The sequence below is a fragment of the Paramisgurnus dabryanus genome, chromosome 24 (assembly GCF_030506205.2).
Source record: "Paramisgurnus dabryanus chromosome 24, PD_genome_1.1, whole genome shotgun sequence".
Classification (NCBI taxonomy): domain Eukaryota; kingdom Metazoa; phylum Chordata; class Actinopteri; order Cypriniformes; family Cobitidae; genus Paramisgurnus; species Paramisgurnus dabryanus.
This window is the reverse complement of record NC_133360.1, coordinates 3787911-3815165: the sequence shown is the minus strand read 5'-3', so window position 1 is coordinate 3815165 and position 27255 is coordinate 3787911. Positions and strand designations below refer to the sequence as shown.

At 37.7% G+C, this 27255-nt stretch overlaps 1 protein-coding gene across 3 annotated transcripts; it reads right to left on the bottom strand.

Annotated features, from left to right (window-relative positions):
• Positions 1–1197: 1197 nt before the first annotated feature.
• Positions 1198–27255, bottom strand: LOC135721196 (uncharacterized). Of its 3 annotated transcripts, none has more exons than XM_065243382.1 (11): positions 26948–27255; positions 25789–26106; positions 24472–24792; positions 23920–24054; positions 22479–22829; positions 21453–21767; positions 20774–21079; positions 19227–19532; positions 17704–18024; positions 6997–7302; positions 1198–3360 (listed from the first exon to the last, which is right to left on the bottom strand). In XM_065243382.1, the coding sequence occupies exons 1-11, from the start codon at positions 27075–27077 to the stop codon at positions 3308–3310; spliced, it is 2862 nt and encodes a 953-aa protein (XP_065099454.1). In that variant the 5' UTR covers positions 27078–27255; the 3' UTR covers positions 1198–3307. The 3 variants fall into 3 exon arrangements, with proteins under 3 accessions (XP_065099454.1, XP_073669671.1, XP_073669672.1); XM_073813570.1 differs by having other exon boundaries at positions 23965–24054; XM_073813571.1 differs by lacking the exon at positions 23920–24054.

Below are 27255 nucleotides of genomic sequence, written 5' to 3'. Positions count from 1 at the left end.
GAAATAGTTTCATAAACATTTGTGGTTTTAAATTTATTTTGGATCATCTAAAATATAGTGTGTTTAGGTGATTTCAAATGTCAACATTGGCTTTTAGAGATTGTGCACCCCGCCTTTAACTAATACTGCATATTTCTTTTAATAAAGCTTTTGCAATTGTTCACTAAATGTAAATGCTGTTCTTGTTGCATTTACACAGTGGGTATAACCAGCAGATGTCCCCAACACACTGCGTTTCACGTAACTCTAAACAGTGAATCGAGTAGTACACAAAAATAAAAATGACTCTACATTGTGTAATATAATCATGTGCTCTTCAACACACACACACGTAATGCATTTTATACTGTACGAACTGTATATTCTATTCCCCTTACCTAGCCCATTCCCTAACCCCAACCATCACAGAAACCATTCTGCTCCTTCACATTTTAAATAAACATCATTCTGTTTGATTTATAAGCTTGTTTCCTCATGGGGACATCAAAATGTCCCCACAAGGTCACAAAAACACTGGTATTCCTATCTTTGTGGGGACAATTGGTCCCCACAACGTGATAATTACCAGGTACACGCACACGCGCACACGCACGCGCACGCACACGCGCGCGCGCGCGCGCACGCACGCACGCACGCACACACACACACACACACACACACGTATAATAGAGTCCATACAACAGTCTGTAAGTATAAACACAACATGTGATGATGTCACACAAGTTCAATGAAAATCTCAGTGAGGAATAACACACAGAGGTGTTAAACTGGAAGTATTGAAGCACGTGAAGAGAAAATGAGAGCTCACAGAGTCCTTTAGTATTAGGGAGGAACTAACATAGTGATGTTACTTTATTATATTTTAGCATGACAGCAGTAACCCAAAATGTAAATGACACGTGACCATTAGCCCTTCAGTAAAACTCACTTAAGTAGATTTGAAAAACTAAATATTGCATACTGTTAAGATCTCTGAGCCATTTATTATCAAATAAATAAATAAGGCAATGTTTTAATTTATAAATATAATAAAACAAAACTGCACTGAAGATCATATAGCCTAAGTCTAAATATAACTAACAAATTAATTGTATGTACAAAAAGATGGTAAAACTATATAATTTTACAGACAAATCAGATTAGCATAGTGTAATATTACTGAGTATAAAATGTCTCACATAAATAAAAAAGCACTGAGAGTTTTATCAAATGATTTTATTTATTAAAGTGCAAATGAGGAATATAAAAAGTGATTTGTCATATGAATGCTGTAACAATACACATAATGTTCATAGAAAGACAAAATAAAAGAGATTAAAGTGAAGGACAAGAGACATTTGGTTAAGTACATTAGGAGCTTTGAATTAAGTGCTATAAATTGATGCATGATTCAGTCTCACACTAATAATCAAAGAAAAAACACAACATATTGTATAATGTACTGTACTGTATAAGTCTCTATGACACAAACAATATTAATATACAATAACAAAATGTATCTTAGTAGTTAATTATTATTAATTCTGGCAATAATAAAAAAACAAGGTACAGAGTATAAAATGTAAACATTTGGCAAACACACAGAATCTATCAGTCAATAGCCTCTTTCACACAGTAATTCTGGTAAATTACCATGAATTTACCAGAATGAATTTACCAGTAAATACAAAAATGTGCTGTTCACACATGCAGTGACATTCCGTCTTTTTACCAGTAAGACATCATTCACACATCAGTATCAAAATACCGGTAAATTCGGAGAGAAAGCGGAAGTTACCTGTGGCGCGCGGCCGGCGAGCTCCGTCCGTGTCGTATTTGTAAACGGCGGGTTATGACTTAATATCCACGGTTCGTATTTTGTTGTTTTCACATCTGTGGCAAACGGTCGCGAAGTTGCTTGTGACCAAACAACATTGCGTTAGGCGGCGTCAAACGGAACCTGCGCGTTTGCACATTAGGCTGCACAGATGGTGTGCTAAGGACGTCGGCAATTTGGCAATTAGATGGTAAGCTGTTTTAAACAACTTTGGTGAAGAAATGTGGATGTTAACTTCAGGTGTGCTCGACTTTTAAGCAACATGTGTGTGGAAACGTCCGTAAACAGTCTGCGTCACCTGTATAAAAAACTTTCTGATTGGCCCGCCCGATCTGTCAGCGCGGTCTGACGTCATCTAAATGCCGGTAATGCTATATTTTTCGTTCACACACAGCGCTTACCGGCAAATTACCGTTAATCTTACAACCTGTCTTACTGGTAAATTGGGAGCACTGATTTACCGGAAAGGTTCTGTTCACACATGACATGTTAACTGCAATTTACCAGTAAATTACCAGTAAAGACTGTATGTGTGAAAGGGACTAATGTAACACTGAATCATCAAAATCTGATTTCTAGTGTCTTCAACACAAACACTTTTTTTTAGAGCTACATGAGTTGAATCTGTGTACTTTACAGACTATGAACGCTATTTACTTCTCAATAAAGATCATGCTTCATGTACACAGGTGTTTAGTATAAATATATTCCTGAAAATATGTGACAATATGTTGATCCGAGCAATTTAACCACAGGAATCATGTTTTTGTTACCTGTATTGCATTTATTCTTTGGTATATCTGCTAATATTGATAAACATATAAGAGAGACATTAAACCTAAAGCTGCTGCTAGCGTCACACATTATCAGTTAAACTACAGGAACACAACACAACTGCATTACTTAACAGTTGCCTGAGTCCAGTCTATATGTATTTATGTTTGTTTTACTTCATGAATCTAATGGCTCCTCGGCATCTGTGGCATTATGGGATAGAAAACTGACCACTGGTTAGACATGAACTAGAAGTGAAGATCAGCAGATCATCAGTGTAACATTAAAACACCGTTTCATCTACAGATTCACATATAAACACTTTTTGTTTTGCACACTGTGCATTAGTGAAAGTATGAATACTTGGATACAGGGACAGTTTTGATGTCAACTAATATCAACAAAAAGACAAACATCAGAAATACTGCTGAATGAAACAACAAATATTACATGCAGTACACAATGTCTGTATATAGAAACAGATATGAAAGCTGATATTAATGTTTAAAATAAAGAAGATAGTTTATCTGTAGATCAATCTGAACAACAGATGTTTTCCAACTTTCCTTTTTTATGAATATAATATTCTTTTATGGATATTTATTGAAACAGAAACGGTTCATCAGCACCACAGGTGTATTGTTTAAACTTATTGACACGAGGGTGGTGATCTTATAAGAGATGTGATGCTGATGTGTTTGTAATGTTGTGTTGCACTTACACCACTAATTGCTGATTTCTCTTCCTTACTGGATCTTCTCCTCTGGGAGCTGTACGAAACACAGATAAGAGATCAAATTAGAAGTTGTTTAGAGAGGAAGCACCATTAATAAACATATTTAAATGAAGGATAATCTAAGGCAATCATTCTGGTGTTTTGGAGCATCTTGTTGGATTATAATGTTTGTTTAAAAGCTCTCAATGTCTCCTGTAATAATATCACTTATAGGATCAAGAAGTAAATGATTGGATGATGTTTTATAAACTAAAGGCTGTTAGTCATATAAAACAAGAGTATAGGCAAAACATACAGTCATATAGTCCATAAACAGAAAATAAATGAACAAATAAATACAAAATAAATAATGTACAGTTTATCTCAGTTAAAATTAAAGTGTGACGTCATACTAAACTCATTGTCCATTTATATTTTGTGACTGCATGTAAATAAAAATAATCACAAGCTCAGATTCTCATAATAAACTTCTCTTTATGATCTCAACATCTTAATCTGTCTCTCAGAATATACATCTAATATACGTGCAAGTCAAAAACTGTGACTGGGTCTTAGCTCCGAATTAACTCAACAGATATTAATGAGTTAATAACCTAAACCCACCACTCGATTAATTGTCATAATACTCAATACTAACTACTCTTTAGTACTTTTCAAAAAGTTACTTTTACTTAAAGTTTATTTTAAGTAGATTTTAAAACTAATACTTTATTACTTTTTGCGAAGTAACAGTACTTGAGGATGATTTTTCAGTACTGTTTCATCCCCTGATTATTAATGTTTTTGTTTTCAATCACTCAATACAGCACACAATTCCTTCTTCATAAATGTGACAAATAACAACAACACAATACACAATAAAACTACAGTTTGTTATAGCATAAAGTCATATATAGCAGTTCACACAATGGAGAAACTGCTTTGTTGTCATTTGTAGATTAAACGCCTAGATGTTTAGATTCACATTAATTAAGTCTAGTTAAGAGTTTCTGAAAATTGTCAAATAATTTTGATCTTTATTGTTAGAAAAAATCTAATAACAAACAGGTAAACTCAGTGTGAAAATTCCAGCTGTAACAGTTTTACAGTTGTTTATTTCTAAGAACAAGCTAAATAAATGACAAATAGCCTTCATTTATATATCCAGGGCTGTACAGTGCGACATATATGCATGAGCTATAAACATTTAAAAAAATTATGGAAAAAATAAATTTTCCATTGTAGCATGTTTGCGAAAGTACAGTTTTGCATGTTCATAACAGCCACTTAAAGGAACATTATGTAAGAAATGTATATCAATTAATCATAAAATGGCCCTGCTATGTCACTAGACATTATTCATTTTCATTTCAAATACTTATATCACTGACAACAGTGGTGTGTTCAGGATATTGTCATTTAAAAAGTGGAGTTGCAGCCCTCAACTGATGTTTATGTTGTCATTTTGTGTATTGGCCACCAGTTGTGTGATTGCAGTACCAGTTTTAGCCACTAGTTTTGCTATTGCAATACCAGTTTTGGCCACAATCCTACATACTGTTCCTTTAAAGGTAGGGTAACACATTTTGAAAAATGCTAACGGTAGCCGCCTAGCAATGAAATCCCGATCCCACCCTCAAGTCAAATCGCTCTCCAAAGTCACGCCTCTTTCCAAACACATGAACACGCAAAGATCAGACGGTCACGTCTCATGTCTCATTCACCAGTGAGAGAACTTTGCAGTACAAAGTGAATAACACTTCCAAAATAACCAACATAAACAACTGGTTTACATCAGAATTAGTTTAAGCACACGTTCGGTTTTGTAGACGTAGTAACTATATCGTTATGCTAATCCGTAAACGAACACAAATTTCATAAGCAACACAACGTTTCATCAAAGTAGAATATCTGAATCCATCTCAATACAAACATATCGCGTACCTACCTTACCAAAATAAACAGTGTAACGACCCTTTCAGACCCTTTGCCTCCTGTAGCTGTTTGCATCTCGTGGTAAAGCAGTAAAGTTACTGATGTTAATTTGGATTTTTGCTCTTGCTGATCCAGGCAGTTTTTGCTGTTGTTGTTATAAAAGATGCATTTAGTTTTGTTGCTCCTGTGTAGGTTGTCAATTTAGCAGAAAAGTTTGCTGTTCTCGCTGTTTACAGCCAGAGCGCACGTGAACGCGCCGATGACGTATGGTATCTGCGTGGACTTGCTGCGCGGTGGGAATTCAAATTACGCTTACGTATGAGGGACATAAAAGGAAACGTCCGTTCGGACCGAAATCTATGATTTGTTGAACATTTTTTGGTCCTACGCCTTTCACAGATGACATAAATTTTTACAAATACATTTAAACAACTTAACACAGTGATTGCTATCAGGATGTGAGGAGACTTTTAACCAGCATAACTAAAAATGTTTCAGGATCAAATCTGTTACCCTACCTTTAATAGTGTGTGAAGTGATTTCCTTGTGCTTGTTTGTGTGTGTGTGTGATAGATGGTGCAATGTTATTACATGGTAACATTAGTTGTTGTCTATGGTGCGATTAAAACTCGCGTTTTACACTCTGTAGACCAGTGGTTCTCAAACTTTTTCATCGTGCGCCCCCCCTTGTTTACGGCGCATTCCTTTGCGCCCCCCCCAAAGAAAATTTATGACAAAAAACTGTTCTAAAACGAAACTTTTCATTAAACAAAACATATTGAATGTTACAAAGTATTGCTGTTGGTTAGTTGCCTTATTTTTTTAGGTTTAATTGCACAGAATTCATGATTAATTCATGAATTCCGGCCCCCAGTTTGAGAACCACTGCTGTAGACTACAGATCACAGATCTACAGATCACGACCATAGACTGTGAAAAACATTGACGTAGTGTCAATCTAGTGTTTTTTAAGATCCAAGTGTCCTCAGAGTACATTTTGTTTCTGATGCAGGGGGTGGGTGGGCTTGGTGTGTGTTGGGTTCCTTCCTAGTTTTTTGTCCTTGGCCAATCACATGCCTGTTACAATTTATTTGATTCGATATCTGTACCTAATGCTAATTTTAGACCTTACTTAATGTACAACTTTGTTCTTTTTTTATAAATGCTTGCATTTTTTTTTTCTTATTAGATTTTCCAACTCCTTTTTTGCTGATACGATAAATGATCCGATCTGTGCTTCAAAGACTGTAATCTGATCTGAACCGTTTGTTTTGTGATGCGTCACACCCCTAATTATTATCAAATAAAGAAAAAACTTTGTCTTATAACAGTTTTTTAATAGTTTGTATTACAGACATGATAACTTAAAGGAACAGTATGTAGGATTGTGGCCAAAACTGGTATTGCAATCACAAAACGTGTGGCTGAAACTGGTGCTGCAATCACACAGCTGGTGGCCAATATACCAAACGACAACATAAACATCAGTTGAGGGCTGCAACTCCACTTTTTAAATGACAATATCCTGCCCGGACTGCTGTTGTCAGTGATATAAGTATTTGAAATGAAAAGGATTTCTTAATGTCTAGTGACATTTCAGGGCCATTTAATGATTAATTGATATAAATTTCTTACATACTGTTCCTTTAATGGTGATCAATGGTAAAGTGTGTGCGTTCAATAAAAAATCTACAATGTCAACAGAGTACAGATGATAATAAAATCATTATTATACTGAAAGATTTGAGTTACTCACCTCTGACAGACACAGTAAAAAACCTGTCTGAGGTTTCTCCATCTCTGATGATCTCCAGTCTATAAAGTCCAGCGTGTTTCTGTCTGATGTCTTTGATGGTGAGATCTCCAGTCTGATCATTCAGCTTCAGTTTATCTCTGAATAGATCATCATCACCATCATATGTACTGAAGATATTGTTTGCAAGATTGATTTCAGCTATGAGAGTTCCATTAAATCTCCACTTTATCACATCATCTGTCCTTATGTCTTTAACTTTAGTCTTCAGATCAACAGATTCTCCCTCATACACTTCCAGTTTTTTCCCTGTAAAAGCAGCAAACAGAAATTAAATCAATTCAGATGATCATCTATTAAGTGTCTTATTTATTGTTGGTAATAATTCACTAAATATTCAGTTAGTTTGTTTATTTGTTTAGAAATATCAGTTATGTAGTTGCATTTAAGTGTAAATCAATGTTATCTAAGAAACTAACCAAATATCTGAAATGATGTACTGTATAGACATGTTGTCTCAGTTAACCCTTTCAATATAACAAGTATTAAAAGTTGCTTCAGCTGCATTTAAAGGAGCGTTGAATTAAACAATCAACTTTAACTTTATATTTTGTTATATAAGAGGTCAACCACAACTGTCGATTAATTTGTACATAAATCACTCAAAATATGTATATCATTTTTAAAATGTCTCAAAAATTGTATTTTTTTGCGTTTTTGGTATTAAAGTTTTTTGAGGCGATGACGTCACGTTGGGGAAAAGTGGATGAAAGGTAGTCTCAGCGTGATTATACGAAATATGGCGACTGACTGGGATGAGAAAGGGATAGCAAGAGCCAACATGTATGATGGCAGGGGCGGAGTGGGACCAAAAAAAATCTACCGGCCCTCTGTAGTAAAAAAAAAAAAAAAATAGGGTTGAACGTGCTCATAAACAGGAAGTAATAAATGGAATAATGTGTGCATCTTTGAATAACTGTAAGAATACAGCTTTGACATAAATTTTTGTCATAAAGTTTTGAGAAATAATAATGTAGTGAGGATATTTATTGCCATGTGATGTTTATTCTGCCCTACAAAGGCAAAAGGCAGTAACTTCGTTTTTTGGTCGAAAATTAGTTATTGATATTTTTGGGACATTCAAGATCTCCTTTATCGTGTGGATAAGTATTTGAGTCAATTTTTTTTTTTTTTTTGAGAAAATAAAAATCAAGAAGAAAATAACTGACAACTAAAGTTACTGAAAAGTCTAAACTTTAAAGTAATTTTTCTCAGTTCTACACTCTAGCGCAGAGGTCCCCAACCACCGGGTCGCGACCCAGTACCGGGTCGTGGACAAGTTGCCACCGGGTCGCAAGAACGTCCCAGATTTTTTTTATAATAGCCACGTAATAGCTTAATCGGGTATTTTGTACTTTAAGAGCCGACTTCAAATAACATCGATCATTTCCACTGTTGTACAGAGTCGCGCTCTCTCTTTTTCTTGGTCTCTCTCTCTCTACCAGCGCATAAGCGATCACATTGCTGTCATAAGAGTTTTGAGCATACAGTACTTCTAAAACACAATCGATCAAAGATTTGCAGAGTTATAACTTTATGAATAATTTGCAAATCTACCTCGCAAATCATGTAAATACGCGGAGACGTTCAACTGTGTGACATGGGCATCGCAAATGACTGAAAAGTAATTATTTTATTCTTCTTTAAAACAACTTCAGAATTATCCAGCGATCGTGGCACCATGATCATTGTAATGACCTCAAATAATTGTTTAATTTGATTTATATTTTTATTTATTGTAGTTAATAATTGTTAAATTTGTTTCATTTTTGTTTATAAATCTACACTAAAATAACGTGAAGAAAACATAAGAAAAATATGTATAGGGTTATAGGGGGCGCTGTGGGAAGAAAAGGGTGTAAGTAAAGATAGAGAGAAGAAGTGCAGTTGGTGTATGTTGTGCACTGTTGAAACGTTCAGTCCCAAATCTGTTATAAAAAAACAAACAAAAGAAAAGAACCGGGGCAAATAAACTTCACAAAAAGAAGAAACTGTTGTGATCATTGTCCAGGGGGGCAACATAAAACTGGTGTTTCTGCTCGGTTTTGATGGATTTCGGGAGGAAGAAAGCAAGTGTGGACAACGGAGCAGCCAGCCAGCGATGAAAAAAACAACGAGTGCAGCGTGACTTGAGATACGAGCAGCGAATCACGGAGAGGATAATTGAAAACGGATAACAAAGATAACAAAAAAACGTAAGTCACAGTGTTCACTGAATGACAATAATGTTGCCTGAGTGGGAAGCTACATTGGATGAAATAGAGAGCAAATTACTCGAGTTATCTGCTTTACAACTGAGAAGTTTGTGTGATATGCTCAAGTTAAATGTGGAGGAGGGTGAGACACACACACCTCGTGAGCTGAGAAGACACATTCTGCAGCATTTAGAGGGAGATGATGTTGTTTTACTTGAAGATGAAGGGCTATCTATATTATTAGATACAAAGGAAAAGATTGACAGCTTGAGAAATGATGACGGAGAGGACACTGATAGCTCACCCAGTGTAGAGCATGAAACAAATAGTGAAATGGAGCAAAAAGTTGACCAGGGGCGACACCCTGGGGACGTTAGTGGAATTGCACCAGCAAAACCTGTAATAAACACTACAACAGGATCACAATGTGTGAGAACAGTCAGAAAAATGCCAAATTCACCTGTTTCAGGAGAAAATGTCACATTAATGCATCCAGTATATAGAAAAGAACTAAAAATAACTGGACAAATTGGTGAACCGGGCCAGAGAGACAAATTAAATTTTTCCAGCCTTGACAGACAGATCCACAGGGCATGCAAAAGAGGTTATGATGAGGGAGAAATAATTGAGGCGGTCATTCAGGCCATAATTCCAGGTGTCAGCTTGAGAAGTTATCTGGAGAGTAGAACAGATCTAACATTGCCTGTCCTTAAACAAATTCTCAGAGCACATTTTATTGAAAAGGATGCCACTGAATTGTATCACTCACTCACACGTGCAGTTCAAGAACCCAAAGAAACTCCCATCCAGTTTTTAGTTCGAGCCATGGATCTCAGGCAGAGGATTTTGTCAGCATCTGAAAATGTAAAAACAGGTTTAAGATACAATCAAGAACTAATCCAGAGTCAGTTTTTGCAGACAGTTCTGACTGGCCTTCATGATGACAGCATACGCACAGATCTAAAACCCTACCTGGAAAACCCGCTGGTGGAAGATGAGGTACTTCTGGAGAGGATGAATATGTCATATAGTCTGGATCTTGAAAGGAGGGCAAAGTTTTCAACCACACGACCAAAAATCGCCAAGGTAGCTATGGTTAGTGAAGAACAACAGGAACATGCCAGAGAAGATAAAGGTGACAGGATGAAGAAAGAGAAAGCCCCAAAGTCTAACACGCTTATGGAAAAGCTGGACGCGCGAGACAAAGTGATCTGTGAAGCCATCCAAAATCTTACTTCTCAAGTAGCGAGCCTTGCTCAGACATCAAGACCTCAGACAGCCAGAACCAGCAACCAGAGATTCACTCGAAACCAACCCCTACCTGCTCGAGCAAACACCAGACGTTGTGCTCAGTGTGAACAGTCCAACCCAGAGGGGAGATGTGAACACTGCTACAAGTGCGGCAGCAACGAGCACTGGGCAGCGGGATGTCGAAAACGAGCTGTGACCAATGTGACATCAAATAAGATCGAGATTAACTCAAACATCGTGGAAAGCTTACCAAACGCTTGCTTACCTCAAGGGCTATGGTCGAACAAACAAGAGAGAACAGCCAGTTTAGTGGGACGCAGATGCTTGGTTCAGTGTTCTCTAGGAGGAGTTAATACATCGGTGCTCTGGGACACGGGATCGCAGGTTTCAATTGTGGGCTCAGAGTGGAAGAAGCGACACCTTCCTGACACAAAAGTGAGACCAGTGAGAGAGCTACTCGAGGAGGGAGAACTCAACCTGACAGCGGCAAACGGGACGAATATCCCATATGAAGGTTGGATGGAAGTGGAGTTTTGTCTGTCTGGAAATTCAGAAATTGAAGGAAGGGGCAGACACCTGCTAGCGCCAATTCTCATTACATCCAGCGAATTGGAAAAACCAATAATCGGCTTTAATGTGATCGAGGAGCTAGTTCAAGCAAAAATACCGCCCAGCAGATTCCTTCAAGTCTCCTCATAAACACACTTAGTTCCTCTCTGGAAGTTAGCCCTAGAAAAGCAAAAACCATTCTATCACTTCTGAAGAGACGCAGAAACAGCAGCGACAGTCATATTGTAAGACTGGGACGAAAACCCATAATTCTGTCAAGGGGTGCAAGGGTGAATGTCAGCTGTGGCAAACTGAATAAGGCAGTTCACTTGGGAGAACATGTGATGCTGGAGCCCAACCCAGAGGCACCCTGGCCTGCAGGAATAAGGGTAAACAAACAGCTCATCCAGATGCCGCAGAAAGATGATGATAACATCACAGTGATGGTGGAAAATATCACAGGTGAAGATGTAACCCTAACAGCACGGACTGTCCTGGGGTGTCTGCACACAGTGGATGCCATACATCAGTTGGAAGTGAAACCACTATCACCGACTGGACTCCAACCTCAGCCATCACAACACCACAATGACTTACCTCCAGAGACACTTCCCAAGGTTCAGGAAAGTGAAGGATGGGACCCTCCAGTGAACCTCAGCCACTTACCTGTAGAACAACAGGAACGTGTGAAACAGTTATTGAGGGAGAATAGCGGGGTGTTTGCTAAGGATGACTGGGACACTGGATGTATCCAGGACCTTCGAATGGAGATTCGTTTGAAAGACGACATACCTGTCCAGAAAACATACAATGCGATCCCACGACCTTTATATCAAGAGGTGAAGACCCACATACAGAACTTGCTGAGTCAGGGGTGGATTCAAAAGTCAAAGTCTTCCTATTCCTCGCCTGTGGTGTGTGTGAGGAAGAAGGACGGGAGCTTACGTCTTTGTGTGGACTACCGGCGGCTCAACGAGAAGACACACCCTGACCGCCACCCCATCCCACGAATTCAAGAGATCCTGGAAAATCTAGGGGGAAACTCCTGGTTCACGGTGCTGGACCAGGGTAAAGCCTATCATCAGGGCTTTATGAGTGAAGACAGTAGGGCTTATACAGCATTCATAACACCCTGGGGACTCTACGAATGGGTCCGGATCCCTTTCGGCCTTACAAATGCACCTGCCGCCTTTCAGAGGTACATGGAAGAGTGTCTCGGAGAAGTGAGGGATGATATATGTGTTCCTTACCTGGATGACGTGTTGGTCTTCAGCAAGGACTTTGAACAACATCTAAAGGATGTGAGGAGAGTACTACAGAAACAGGCACAGTGTGGTATAAAGCTAAAACCAGAAAAATGTGACTTTTTCAAGAGGGAAGTCTGTTATGTGGGACGCATAATTTCTGAACATGGATATAGCATGAACCCCAAAGAAATAGAGGCCATACAAGCTCTAAGGAGGGAAATACCCAGTACCGTTCGTGAGGTGAGGAAGCTCATGGGTTTCCTTGGTTACTACAGGTCATACATTGCTGACTTCGCCAGAATAGCCAAGCCTCTATATGACCTGTTGACAAAATCCAATAAGTGCAAGACTAAAGGCTCAGGAAAGAGAGGGAGTTCTTCCTCACAAACACCTCCATCACAGCCAGTGGAATGGACTGGGAGACATCAGGAGGCATTGGAGACGCTGATTACGGAGTTGTCAAGCCCGCCAATTATGGCTTACCCAGACTTCGAAAAGTCTTTTGTACTTCATGTTGACGCGTCAGAAGAAGGGCTCGGAGCTGTGTTGTACCAACGACAGGGAGGCAAACTTCGAGTTGTGGGTTACGGATCCCGGACTCTGACCCCCGCCGAAAAGAACTACAAGCTCCATTCTGGGAAGTTGGAGTTCCTTGGGCTCAAATGGGCAATCACAGAACGTTTCCGTGATTATCTGTTTTATGCACCACATTTCACTGTTTATAGTGATAATAACCCCTTGACGTATGTCATGAAGACTGCAAAGCTCAATGCAGCGGGGCAACGGTGGGTTTCCGAGCTGGCAGACTACCGGTTTACAGTGAAGTATAGACCAGGAACAGCAAATCGTGATGCAGATTTCTTGTCACGGAGACCTGTGCCCATGGAAATCACAGTCAGAGAGTGTACTCAGGAGTGTTGTCCGGAAGTCCTAGGATCAACTGAGGAAGTCTTAAAAGCACAACGACGGGGAGAGGTGGACTGGATATCTGCAATCACCTGCAACACAGATGCCTTACCTGAAGAGCTCAAGGGTGGATTAGAGATCAGTCAACGGTTAACAACCCAGGATATCAGAAACGCCCAGCTGAGTGATTCAGTTATCAGCCGAGTACTTGAGTTAAAACAGAAACAAACCTACCTCAAACACAAAGACAAATTGAAGGAACCAGAGGCTGTGAGACGACTTCTGCGAGAATGGCATCATCTCCAGATTGATGAGGATGGTATCTTGCAAAGGAAAATAATGTCCAGAACCCAGTTAGTTGTCCCAGAAAACTGGAAAAGTATGATATACAAGTACCTACATGAAGATATGGCTCATCTTGGTGCCGACCGTATGGTGGCAGCGGCTCGTGCACGTTTCTTCTGGCCGAAGATGAGAGAGGAAATAGAGCATTATGTCACAAGAGTGTGTCGATGCTTAAGACAGAAGAAACCAAACCGGAACACCAAAACCCCAATTCAGAGCATTGAGACAACAGCCCCTTTGGAGATGATCTCGATCGATTACCTGCACCTGGAGAAAAGTAGAGGAGGAGCAGAGTATATCCTCGTGGTCATAGACCATTTTTCTAAGTTTGCCCAGGCATATGCCACCAGAAACAAATCTGGAAAGACAGCAGCCAAAAAGATCTTTGAAGATTTCATTATGCGTTTTGGTTTCCCCGCAAAAATCCACCATGACCAGGGGAGGGAGTTCGAGAACAGCCTGTTTCAAAAGCTCCAGAGTTACAGTGGGATAAAACATTCACGTACAACTCCCTACCACCCCCAAGCTAACCCGGCAGAGAGGTTTAATCGAACATTGCTGGGGATGCTGAGGACCCTAGAGGAGACAGAGAAATCAAATTGGGCAGACCACCTGAACACAGTTGTCCACGCCTATAATTCTACGGTGCATGAGTCAACAGGATTTTCTCCGTTTTTTCTCCTCTTTGGTCGAGAGCCAGTCCTGCCAGTTGATCTGGTGTTCCCCACAAAGCAAGCCAAGAACATTCAGTCCCATGCCGACTATGCTGAAAGGTGGAAAAAGTCTATGCAAGAAGCGTATGATATTGCAAAAAAGAACATGAAGAAGGCTGCTGCAAAGGGACAGAGGAATTACAATCAGAAGGCATGGAGTTCTGTCTTGGAACCAGGTGATCATGTGTTGGTGAGGAATCTGTCAGAAAGAGGTGGCCCAGGAAAACTGCGTGCGTACTGGGAAAAGCAAACGTATGTGGTGAAGGAAAGGAGAGGAGATGGCCCGGTGTATGTAGTAGAACCATTGGATGGAATCGGAAAGAAAAGAGTACTGCATCGGAACCTTTTGTTACCTTGCCCTTACCTGATTGATGAACGGAGAACAGCCGATGTGCATCTGAAAAGAAAAGGGTGCCAGAGGAACCAATCAAAACAGGAAAAACAACCACATCAAAATACTTACCATAACAGCACTGACAGTTCCAGTGATGACGAGATTGATTTGTGGGTGCCAATGCAGCAAACAGTTCTGGACCCATGTGCAGCAGAATTCCGCCCTAGAAGAGAGGAGAGAAATAGAAAACCTGAAAAGGAACCTGAAATTGAAGAAATTGTTGACAAACCTGAGAACTTACCTGACTCAGAGTCCGATGAGGAAGTGCTGGGAGGTCTCCAAGGTGAGCGGGAGCTGGAGGAGGGATCTATTGGAGAAGCAGAGTCTGAAGATGGTGACTTAGCATCAGAACCTGTAAGGAGAACTTCTGCCAGAACCAGACGACCAAAGAATCTATACACGTATGACACCCTGGGTGAGCCCACACTTCGACCAGTGAACTGGAGTGTTTGTGAAGGAAATACAGACGTAGCAACCTGCTATGCATTACCACAATTGAGCATTGACCACCTGAATCTGTATCCTTCAAACTAAGCAATCTAATTGAAATAGTTAAGTTCATAGTTAAATATAAAAAAAAGAAAATTGTAAGGCTACAGTTGTAATAATGCTATATCACAGATTATTAGTTTTGCCAGTTTAAGACATAGTTGAAGGGTTGAATTAAACATTAAGAGATTAATGTATTACTGAAGTGACATTTAAAATGTGTTAATACATTGTGGAGGTGTATGTGGTTGTGTCCACTTGTCATTACAGGATGTTCTGGGGGGCCCACCAGCGAACCTAAAGACAAGGCACCTCTCAACATGCATCAAGTCTAAAAGTTTAGATGATTGTAGTAATGTCACAGTTGGATAAAGAAGTAGAAAATATTGATTATATTGTTAAACCGTGAGAGAGCATGCACATTACACTGTGATTGGAACTTACATTTGAAGTACTTATTCAAAGTAAAGAGAAAATGTTTTGTAACATTTTATTTTTTTTGTGGGGGAGGGTGTAATGACCTCAAATAATTGTTTAATTTGATTTATATCTTTATTTATTGTAGTTAATAATTGTTAAATTTGTTTCATTTTTGTTTATAAATCTACACTAAAATAACGTGAAGAAAACATAAGAAAAATATGTATAGGGTTATAGGGGGCGCTGTGGGAAGAAAAGGGTGTAAGTAAAGATAGAGAGAAGAAGTGCAGTTGGTGTATGTTGTGCACTGTTGAAACGTTCAGTCCCAAATCTGTTATAAAAAAACAAACAAAAGAAAAGAACCGGGGCAAATAAACTTCACAAAAAGAAGAAACTGTTGTGATCATTGTCCAGGGGGGCAACATAAAAATAATAAACTATTAATCATATTTTAACGGCTGTGCTTTTAGCGTAGGTTTGAAAAGGAACCTAAACTGTCAATCATCATTAAAATCATATGGTAAACGTGAGCCTCTGCGCCCAGCCGCAATTCTTCTGGCATCTCTCCTCCTTCACTGCATTTTTTTTTTGTTCTGTTACTTGGACTTGGGGCTCGAGCCCGACCAAGATTCGAGCCGCCTCCGAGAACAGCAAGCCAAGTTCGTTTACCATTAATTATTAAGACTAAATGGACAGGTAAACTAGTGAAACAATGAAAGTAAAAAAACAATCCGCCAAAATATGGTTTTACACATCTATAGAAAATATACTATAAATAAAGCAATTATTTATTTTCCTAATGCAAGGTTATGTTTATTCCGTTTAAAACGTTATACATTTCAAAAAGAGAATTTTCAGCACTTTGTTTGAACAGCAACTCAGCGACCAACACCCCCCCCCCCTCAACCTCACCCCCCGGTCCGCGGATTTTTTTTAAAGCTGGAACCGGTCCGCAGTGTAAAAAAGGTTGGGGACCCCTGCTCTAGCGAGTTAAGGTCTTTTGCCTTCGTAGGGCAGTATTGCAGTTGAACACTTATGTATATAATATGGAAATCAAATATACATAGTAGGAAATATAAAATGCGGTATACTGCAAAGTTTCCATGCTTTGTAATATCGTTTATGTGATCATAAAGAATCGCACAATCATTTTATACGCAGAAGCAGCGGTCAGCAGCTGCAGCGCAATCGGATCCGATCGCATACATACTGCAAAAAATCTAGTCTATCTACATGTATTTATCTATAATCTGAATACTGTACTTACTGTATAAATGTCTTTGTTCTGATGAACATGACTGATGATATTTTGAGGAATGTTTGTAACCAAACCGATAATTAGCCCCATTCACTTCTATAGTAGGAATAAATAACATTATGGAAGTGAATGGGGCTCATGAATGGTTTGGTTACAAATATTCCTCAAAATATCGTCAGTCATGTTCATCAGAACGAAGACATTTATATAGGTTTGTAACAACATGAGTAAAAAAAATTATTTTTGGGGCAAACTTTAAATACGATGGGGTCAAAAATTTGTGTACACCTAACGTGTGTGCAAATAAAGAAAAAACTTTGTCTTATAACAAGCTGTGTAAAAGTTTTATTACAGACATGATAACTTAATGGTTATGATTAAGTGTTATGTTTGTGCTACAACAGTTTGGCCTGTGCTACAAAACTTTCAACCTCTGTAGTTCCAGTGCTAGTGCAAAAAAAGTTAATGTACAGCCATATATCATATCTAACAAGTATAAACTACACTGAGCTAATGTTACTGTGTAAAATTAATGTATACAATGTTATCTACAAATCCTTGAATTCTTATAAACTTCTCTACACAGTTGTGATCCATGTTCGTCACCTCCCCTCCTTTTTAGCAAACCAAAACATTTTATTTTACAGAAGATATTTCTTTTAGAGATCAGTTAAGAGACCGACTAACAAATAAATAAATAAATACAGACCGAAAGTTAACATTGGGTCAGGCATAAAGTGTGTGCATTCAATTAAATATCTATACTGTCAACAGAGTACAGATGTTAATGGTTATTTTTTTCTTAATGCCATTCTAGCATCTATGATTATATTCAAAGCAAGAATAAGCAAGAATTTTACTCTGAAAGATTTGAGTTACTCACCAGAGATAAACACAATTGTTCTTCTGTATGAGGTTTCTCCGTCTCTGATGATCTTCACTTCATAAACTCCTTCATGTTCATCTCTGATCTTTTTGATGGTGAGATCTCCAGTGCGCTTATTCAGCTTCAGTTTATCTCTGAACAGATCATAATCATCATCATATATACTGAAGATATTGTTGGCAGGATTGATTTCAGCTATGAGAGTTTCATTAAATCTCCACTCGATCTTCTCAACTCTCTTTATGTCATTAAGATAAGTGTCCAGATCGACAGATACTCCCTCGCTCGTGAACAGTTTTCCTGCTATTTCACCTGTAACTGCAGCAGACAGAAAGACAGAAATGAAATCAATTCAGGTGATTTTCATCTATTAAGTGTCTTATTTACAGATTATAAACATCAGCTCATTTTCTCATAAATGAATTTCTGTTTATTAACTCAATCTTTCAGATTCTCTATCAGTATATAAATATAAACACAACTATAACATCTAGATGATGAATTTTATGAATCTACTAACAGTGAGAATTCAATTAATGGTAAAATGAGTTTAATAAAATATCAGTTGGTCAACATTAGTGCTACTAACTCACTAAATATTCAGTCAGTTTGTTTAATTGTTTATATAAGATATCAGTGACGTAGTTGTCATGTATGAATAAATCAATGTTATTATAAAACACACCAAATATCTGAAATGATGTACAGATGTGTTGTGTGTAAAAAGTTGGTTTATCTGTAGTTAAAATCAGGTTTAAACAGAAGATAAGTCAGAGTTAAACACAGTGTGAATATCTTCACTGTAAGTTAATAGTCATAAATCACTCTTACATACAGTATACAGTAAACTCGTTGCTAAAATCAGACCCTCACTTACACCTCCTGCTGCTGAAAGACTTATTCACGCCTTCATCTCCTCACGACTGGACTATTGCAACTCACTACTCCTTGGTGTAAGCTCAACTTACATAAAAAGACTACAACTGGTCCAAAACGCAGCCGCACGACTCATCACCCGCTTCAAATCCTGGCATCACTCAAGTTTTAAAACAACTGCACTGGCTTCCTATTTCCCACCGGATCAAATACGAAATTTTGGTTCTTACTTACAAAGCCATCCACCACCTGGCCCCATCATACCTCACTGACCTCCTCTCCCCCTACCAAACCTCACGGTCCCTAAGATCCACCTCAGCCGGTCTCCTCTCCATCCCCAAGTCCAAGCTCTGCAGTTTTGGGGACAGAGCTTTCTCGAGGGCAGCTCCAAGGCTCTGGAACTCCCTTCCCCTTGAGATCCGCACCTCTGAGTCCCTTACCATCTTCCAGTCTCGCCTCAAGACCCATCTCTTCGCCTATGCCTATCCATATCATCCCCCCTTTTTTTTCCTATCTGCCTTGTAAAGCGACTTTGAGAGAAAAGCGCTATAGAAATGCAATTTATTTTTATTATTATTATTACTGTCAACAGAGTACAGATGATCATAAAATCATTATTAAACTGAAACATTTCAGGTACTCACATCTGATAAACAGATCTATAAGCCTTTCTAAGGTTTTTCCTCCTCTGATGATCTTCAGTCTATAATCTCCTTTATGTTCCTCTCTGAAGTCATTGATGGTGAGATCTCCAGTCTGATCATTCAGCTTCAGTTTATCTCTGAATAGATCATCATCACCATCATATGTACTGAAAATATTGTTGGCAGGATTGATTTCAGCTATGAGAGTTCCTTTGAATCTCCACTCTATCACATCATCTGTCTTTATGTCAGTAACTTTAGTCTTCAGATTGACAGATTTCCCCTCATCCACCTTCAGCATTGAAACTGTAACACAGAAATGAAATCAATTCAGGATGATTACCAGTAAACTTAAATGTTATTTGTACTCTTGACTCATCGCAGTTATTACAGTGGATGTCATGACACTCACACGCTTATATACATGTATATTAATGATGCCATGCTTTATTTTTTGTGTTAAGGTGGTTGTACACCGGGCGAGAAGCGCCGTCTCGTGTAGTAGCCTACCACTCGCAGGTGTCTCACACCACACCGGACGTTCGCATTAAATAGCACAAGCTTAAACAGACAGAGTCTACTTCCAGATGCAAAATATGCGTTAGATTAGCAGCCTATGTTAATTGTTAACAATTCGGGACGAATATGTCATTTAATATTAAACTATCCCACTGCGCAAAGTGACGTCGGAATGACGTCTTTTTAATGTAATTTTTGGATGTCCGAATCCGGTCCATAAAAGGGGTTGTTTTGTAATGTCAGGCGACGTCTTTTATTCGACGTCTTCTGCACGTCTAAATGTTGACATCCGTAGGACCTCCGTGTAAGTAAAAGAGACATGAAAAAGCGAAAAGACATGATTGTCTCTGCACTTCACCCATCCACTGCAACACCGAAACACATTAGACATTTCCTGCCGGCTGTTGGATTAGAACTCTCGATCTCTGGGTTACAAACAAGTCTCTCTAACCACTCTGCAGGGCCATATTTTCAAATCGTATATAAGGCACACTTATGAGAATATGTGAGAATATTTTCATGTTAAATTGTTAGTATGGTCATATACTTTTAATATAACATACTACACATTTAATTACAGATTTTTAATTGAACATTTAGATGAATTTGTTTGTAATTCAAGAAAGCAGTAATATAGACATACGCCTGTCATAGAGGTCCAAATGACGTCCAAAAAATCACCCAGTTTAAACGTCAAATATTTCCCGTAAATATGACGTCCAATAGGGTCATGGTTGGACGTCCAAATAGTGGACCTAGTTTGGACGTCGAATAGATGTCCAGAATTGGTCACGGACCGACGGACCCAATATAGACATGATCTGCACGTCTATCCGACGTCCTGTGTTTAGTGGGATGTTTGTTAGTGGCACGACAGGGATTTGAGTAGCGTTTATTCAGCTGATTGTTTCTGTAACATGTACACTGTTTGTCATTTTCATTTAAAAATTTTTTACACAAATCACTGTGTCAACAGAGTACAGATGATAATAAAATCATTATTACACTCAAACATTTCAGTTACTCACATCCAAGACACACACTGAATCTCTTATATGATGTTTTTCCTCCTCTGATGATCTTCAGTCGATAATCTCCTTTATGTTCCCTTCTGAAGTCATTGATGTTGAGATCTCCAGTCTGATGATTCAGATTCAGTTTATCTCTGAATAGATCATCATCACCATCATATGTCCTGAAGATATTGTTTGCAGGATTGATTTCAGCTATGAGAGTTTCTCCAAATCTCCACTTTATCAGATCATCTCTCTGTATGTCAGTAAGATCAGTCTCCAGATCAACAGAGTATCCATTATCCACACACACTGTATTCCCTGTAACAGCAGCAGACAGAAACAAAGAAATGAAATCAATTCAGGTGATTTTCGTCTATTAAGTGTTTTATTTACTGATTATAAACATCAGCTCATATTCTCATGAATGAATTTCTGTTTATTTACTCTATCAGTATTTACAATAGGGCAGCATTTAGCCCCTATAAAACATTACATAAGTTTTTTTTTTTAACTAAAACATTGCATTGGAATTCAATGGATACCGTCAACTGTGTGCTACCATCATTTCTCAAAATATCTTCTTTTGTGTTCCTCAGAAACAGAAATTAATACAAGTTTACAACAACATGAGGATGAGTAAATGATGACAGAATTTTCATTTTTAGGTCAAATATCCCTTTAAATTACTCACATTTGACAGGCAAAAGGAGTCTCCTGTATAAGGTTTCTCCATCTGTGATGATCTTCAGTGTATAATATCCACGGTGTCCCCATGTGATGTCATCGATGGTGAGATCTCCAGTTTGTGGATCCAGGTGCAGTCTGTCTCTGAATTCACCATCATCACCATCATATGTACTGAAGATATTGTTGGCAGGATTGATTTTAGCTATGACACAGTCTTCAGATCGATATGTCCACTCAATTACATCATCTCTCTGTATGGCAGTAAGTTTAGTCTCCAGATGAACAGATTCTCCCTCATACACCGTCAGTTTTGTTGTACCTGTAACAGCAGCAGAAAGAAACAGAAAGACAGAAATGAAATCAGTTCAGGTGATTTTCATCTATTAAGTGTCTTATTTACTGATCATAAACATCAGCTCATATTTTCATAAGTTTCACAAGTTCTAGTTCTTTTTTTAACAACACATTGCTAATGTTTTGAAAGTGAATATTTGATGGAATAAGCCTGATTTTTAATCTTATCTTTCACGTGTCCTTTTATGCTCTCAGTCTTATACATTGCTGTTTTGTTGGGGTGACTTTATGTCACTCCTGAGGTTCTCTGTCTTACTAACCATGAAATAAAACAAGGTTAAACCTGAGGCTTTGACTTAGTTGTTGGTTTTTTTGTGCCATATCTGATGGTGAATATCTCACACTTTAAGTTTTATAAATCATTATTCAGAGCAAATTAATTTACTGAAAAGATACCAGCAAAACCAGGTAACACAGGGGTACGTACTGGATGGATAAGGATCAGCCACGTATTTTTAGTGAAGATCGGCATTGTTCTGAGCATCCCTAATAAAAATGGCATCTACTTCAGTAATTATATTTTTTGGGGGGAAGCAGGGGTGGACAATGGGAAACACCCACATTAGGGCTTTTCACACTGGAAATTGTTAATCTCAGGTTATACAATTATATATTTAACAGTTTACTGCAGATGTAAGTAAGATTATTATTAGACTGAAAAGATTGAGTTACTCACCTGTGACAAACACTTTGAATCTCTTGTATGAGGTTATTCCACCACTGGTGAATTTTAGTTGATAAACTCCAAAGTGTTTATTACTGACATCATTGATGGCGAGATCTCCAGTCTCAGGATCCAAACTCAGTTTGTACTTGAATCTCTCATCAGGACCATTATAAGTGTTGAAGCCTTCTTTATCACGTTTAGCTATGAGAGTACCTGGAGATCTCCATGGCCACATTATCAAAGCATCTCTCATCTCTGTATCTTGTCCATATCTCCATTCAATCTTATCACCTGCCTTTAGTTCTTTCAGACCAGTCTGTAGAACAGCATTATGACCTTTCTCCACTTTAATCTTTTCATCTGTCAAAGTGACACAGAACGAAAAAAATCAACTCATGAAACAGATTATAAATGTTGTTGATTTAATGTATTATTATTTACTCCACATGTGACATCAGCTGTAAAATTATCAATAATTAAAAATGTTCTTGTGGTGTTCAAGTTTCAGAAGATATCATGGAAAAATAAAATCATCATACTAACAGTACTGTATATCCTGCACATACTGTATACTTATTAAAGAAATATATTTAAACACCACAGAGCCTGATTACAGAAATATATTTTTTGTGTTATTGCATCAGTATAATCTTCTATAACACTAAACTAACGGCATACAGTCTAATATGATTCTGATCAGTTTTAAAGTGCTGATAAATCCATATATTCTAATAACATAAAAAACACTTCTGACATTCAACTCCAGATCACATGTTATGATAAAATCTTATGATTTATCATGACTAAGACTATGGCTTATTTCTGAAAACAGCAGTCTCTAGTCCAGTGGCAGCTGGTGACTTCTTTTTCCAAGAGGCGCGATTCAAAATATGTGTTCTTTCCATCATGTGAATCATATGCATCATGCCTCAAAATAGTTGCCTATTGCACATGCATCGAAAGGATTTATGATTAAATTGACGCTCACATTCACAAAATACTCGCAAGACATTAACTCTAATTACACATGAGATTAAGTGAGTATCTGGCAAATGTGAGCGTCTTTTTCATCATAAACCCTTTAGACGCGTCTGCGGCAGGATAAAATTTTGACATCACACGTGATGCATAATGGTTCACACATGACGGGCTGCAAACACATATTTTGAAATGACGAGCCACACACATGACGTGCTACATACATGTTGTGACGAGCATCGCATCGTGCCCCCATAAAAAAGAAGTCACCTCTAGTGTAAGACATTATCCCTTACATGATATCTAAAAGAAACCCAAACAAAATCATACAAAATACAAAGTGCATACAAGTTTGAAACCTTAACATGAACGAAAATTTGTACCCCTTTATATTCAATATTTATTATAAGAGAATAAATATCATAAATATAAAAATAATCCTCCTGTTGTATCTGCTGTAGATGATTCTTACCCAATATTTTTATTGTTTTACTGATCTTGTGATAGTAAAACACACCAGCAACAACAACAGCAGCAGCAGCAGTAGTAATAAGCAGGCTGATAAGAGATATTCCTGCTACATCACTTGTAGACCGACCTCTCTGCTCTATAATGATAAAACACACAATCATTACTGTAACTCAATCTGTTAATCTGATCATAAACAAACGTTGGTAAACATCTGAAGAAAACAGAATACATGTTAAACAGATTCTATTTAAAATTATTCCTGAAAAACCTCTAACATCAGGTGTAATGAATGAATGATTGTTATGCTCACAAGATTTGTCTTTAGTGCAAGAAGTTAATACAAAAAGTTTATATACGGTATTTGTGTCTAACAGCACTGAGATGAAGATCAGACATTAAATCATTAACAAATACTGACTGACTGCATTTTTATTAACAGATTTACTTGACACATTATTTCTTACACTTAAAACTTTTTCACTGCAATGTTTAATCTAAACTGAGATAAAGCATTATTAAACTGATCTTTATTTTATTGAAGAGATCTACTTACCTTTGACATTGACATTGAATGATCTGTGTATAGTATATATGTGTCTGCCGACAGTCATATATACTTCATAAGATCCAGAGTCATCAGGCGTGATGTTTGTGATGATGAGATCTCCAGTCTGATCATCCACCTGAAGTCTGTCTCTGAATCTCACATCAAGGACATCATAAGTTAATTCTGTTCCAGTCATTTTAGCAACAGGAGAGTTGTTGTGTTGAATCCTCCACATCATCTTCTCATCGCCTGGTTTCTCGATAACATTTTTGACTATAATGACAGAATCTCCCACCATCACTGTCTTCACCTTATCCCCAGACACATCTGAAAAACAAACAGAAAGAGTCAAACTCAGAATAGATGACCAAAGACGTCACAATTAATATGAAATTAAACAGACAGCACTGAACGCAGGTGTTAACACTCAAACTAGATTCAGAAATACTCAAAGTACATAACATTTGTACTCTAAACACTAATATATCAACACTGAATGACCGCCTAAACTGTTTAAATTGTTGCTGTTACGTGCCACTCTACAGCCAAACAATATTCTAAATGAACAAGAAAACCGTTCAAATTTTCAGCGGGAACTAAAGGTTCCTGGAGCTGCCTTCATGCCTCCAAAGTCATTGCCTTATAGACCCTTTTACAACGCACGTGATCAAATAGCATGCTGTGTTATTCCCCATCCCCAAAAAGTTGATAAAGTCAACTTTTTAAAATAATTTTCTCTGTCTGTGTTGCATCACTGCTGATTCTTGCCATACTTCCGTTGCCAAACTGAGCGCACATACGCTGCCACGTCATCATTGTGTACAAACACTAAAAGGGTCTATAAGGCAGAAAAGCAACAAATGAAGTCAGCTGCCTAAGCTTTCAGATGCAGTTTTTTGTTTTGAAAATGTCTTTTCTTAAGAAAGATAAACACAAGCTAAAATAATATCATGTGGTTATTTTTAGTTTGTCGTAAAGAATATGTGAGTTACAGGACAGTTTTTATTTATCTCACATTAACTGTACTGATGTGATCATTTTAACACTGAATGTTTTAACATCACAAAAAAAATTAATATCACATTTACAAATATCTTTTCAAATCATGTTAATTTGTAATAGCGCTTTTCACACTTTTTACACTGACGTAAAGCAGCTTTACAAGAGGACACATGTAAAATACACATAAAACAAACCAGAAAATTATAAAAATTGCAGACAGTTTATAATCCATCTATTACTTTATGCTCTACATTTCATTAAGATAGCTGAATAATGATGTAGATATGAATAAATTAATAAAGTAAAGCTTGAGATACTCACTAATGTTAAAGGTCTTTCTTGTGATCGTCTCTCCGTTGATGTATAGTTGATAATCTCCAGTGTGTTGAGTTGTGATGTTTGTGATGGTGAGATCTCCAGTCTGATCATTCACCTGCAGTCTCTCTCTAAATCTCCCATCAAGAACATCAGCATTTATTCTGAGTAAATTATTGTCTGCTCTGTTGATTTTAGCTATAAGATCCTGTTGATCTCCAAACCTCCAGTCTATCAGATCATCTGTCTGTGAATCAGTAAGATCATTGTGTAGAGTAACAGAATCTCCCTCATACACTGACACTGACTCATCTGTAACAACACCTGTAAACACAAACAGAAAGTGTCAGAGGTTAAACTTAAATCTATAACACTGGCAGTATAAAGATTAAATTGAGATAAATTTTGCTGTAGTCTAAATTAAAGGTATTGCGGAAGATTTTCTTTTTCCGGGTGGATCATCAAGACTATTGGTCCTCCTATTTGTCAATCAGGAGTGTTGCGCAATTGCATTTTTACAAAAAGTGGAGAAGGCGGTTCTTTCCTAAAATTCAAGAAAATCCTCTGCTACACCTTTAAATATAGCCTGGCTCCGCCCTCCTTTGTGATCCGCTTAATTTTCCCTTCAGTATTACAAATGAAATTAATGTACAGTACGAGAGGTTGGACCAGGCTACATTAAATATGAAATCAGGTTATGTGTGTATTAAAGTCAATCTGCCATGAGAATACAGTAAAAAAAACAATGGGGAAGTATTTTAAGAAATATCTAAATCTGTATCATGAAGTCTGTTTACGAATCTAAACCCATTCATATAGACGGTTTCAGCAATAACAACATAAACAAGCGGCTGTCATGGTCCGCACGTAACTTCCTGTAAACTCCTAAGAATAAATAACTACAACGTTCTTTGAACGTAGTTTATTTATATAACAAGTAAAAAAATTGTTATTTTCTAAGAGGCATTTGTTCAAGAGATCAGTTAAGCAACTAGTCAGACCATTAAAAAAAAACGAAACCGAAAGTAAAGTTCGGATCCAGACGCTTATCCAGACGCACTTGCGTCCGATTAAACGGTCTATGAATGAGTTAATATAAACATCGTGCGCACTTTCGGTTTGTAGAAAAAGGAAGTGTTGCAGAAATGTTGATAAATGAACTTACCGTAAATTAATAAAGAGATGATGAAGAGTAACGTGATCGTCTTCATGTTGCTGTGGGTGTTTGAGTTCAAAACGAAAAAGTTATTTAAGTATTTCAGTGTCTGATTACTGAAAGTCAGGCTGATTTGCATTCCATTCACGCATTTGCGCAAAAAGCGATATTGTTCAAAATATCGATCAAAAACTACTTCGAAATGACGGTGTTTGTTTTAACCGATGTCATGTGAATAAAAGAAATATTTATTCCCTCGAAATAAAACACTCTTAAAATGTTGTCACACCCAGTTGTCCCACCCACCCAATGTTAAC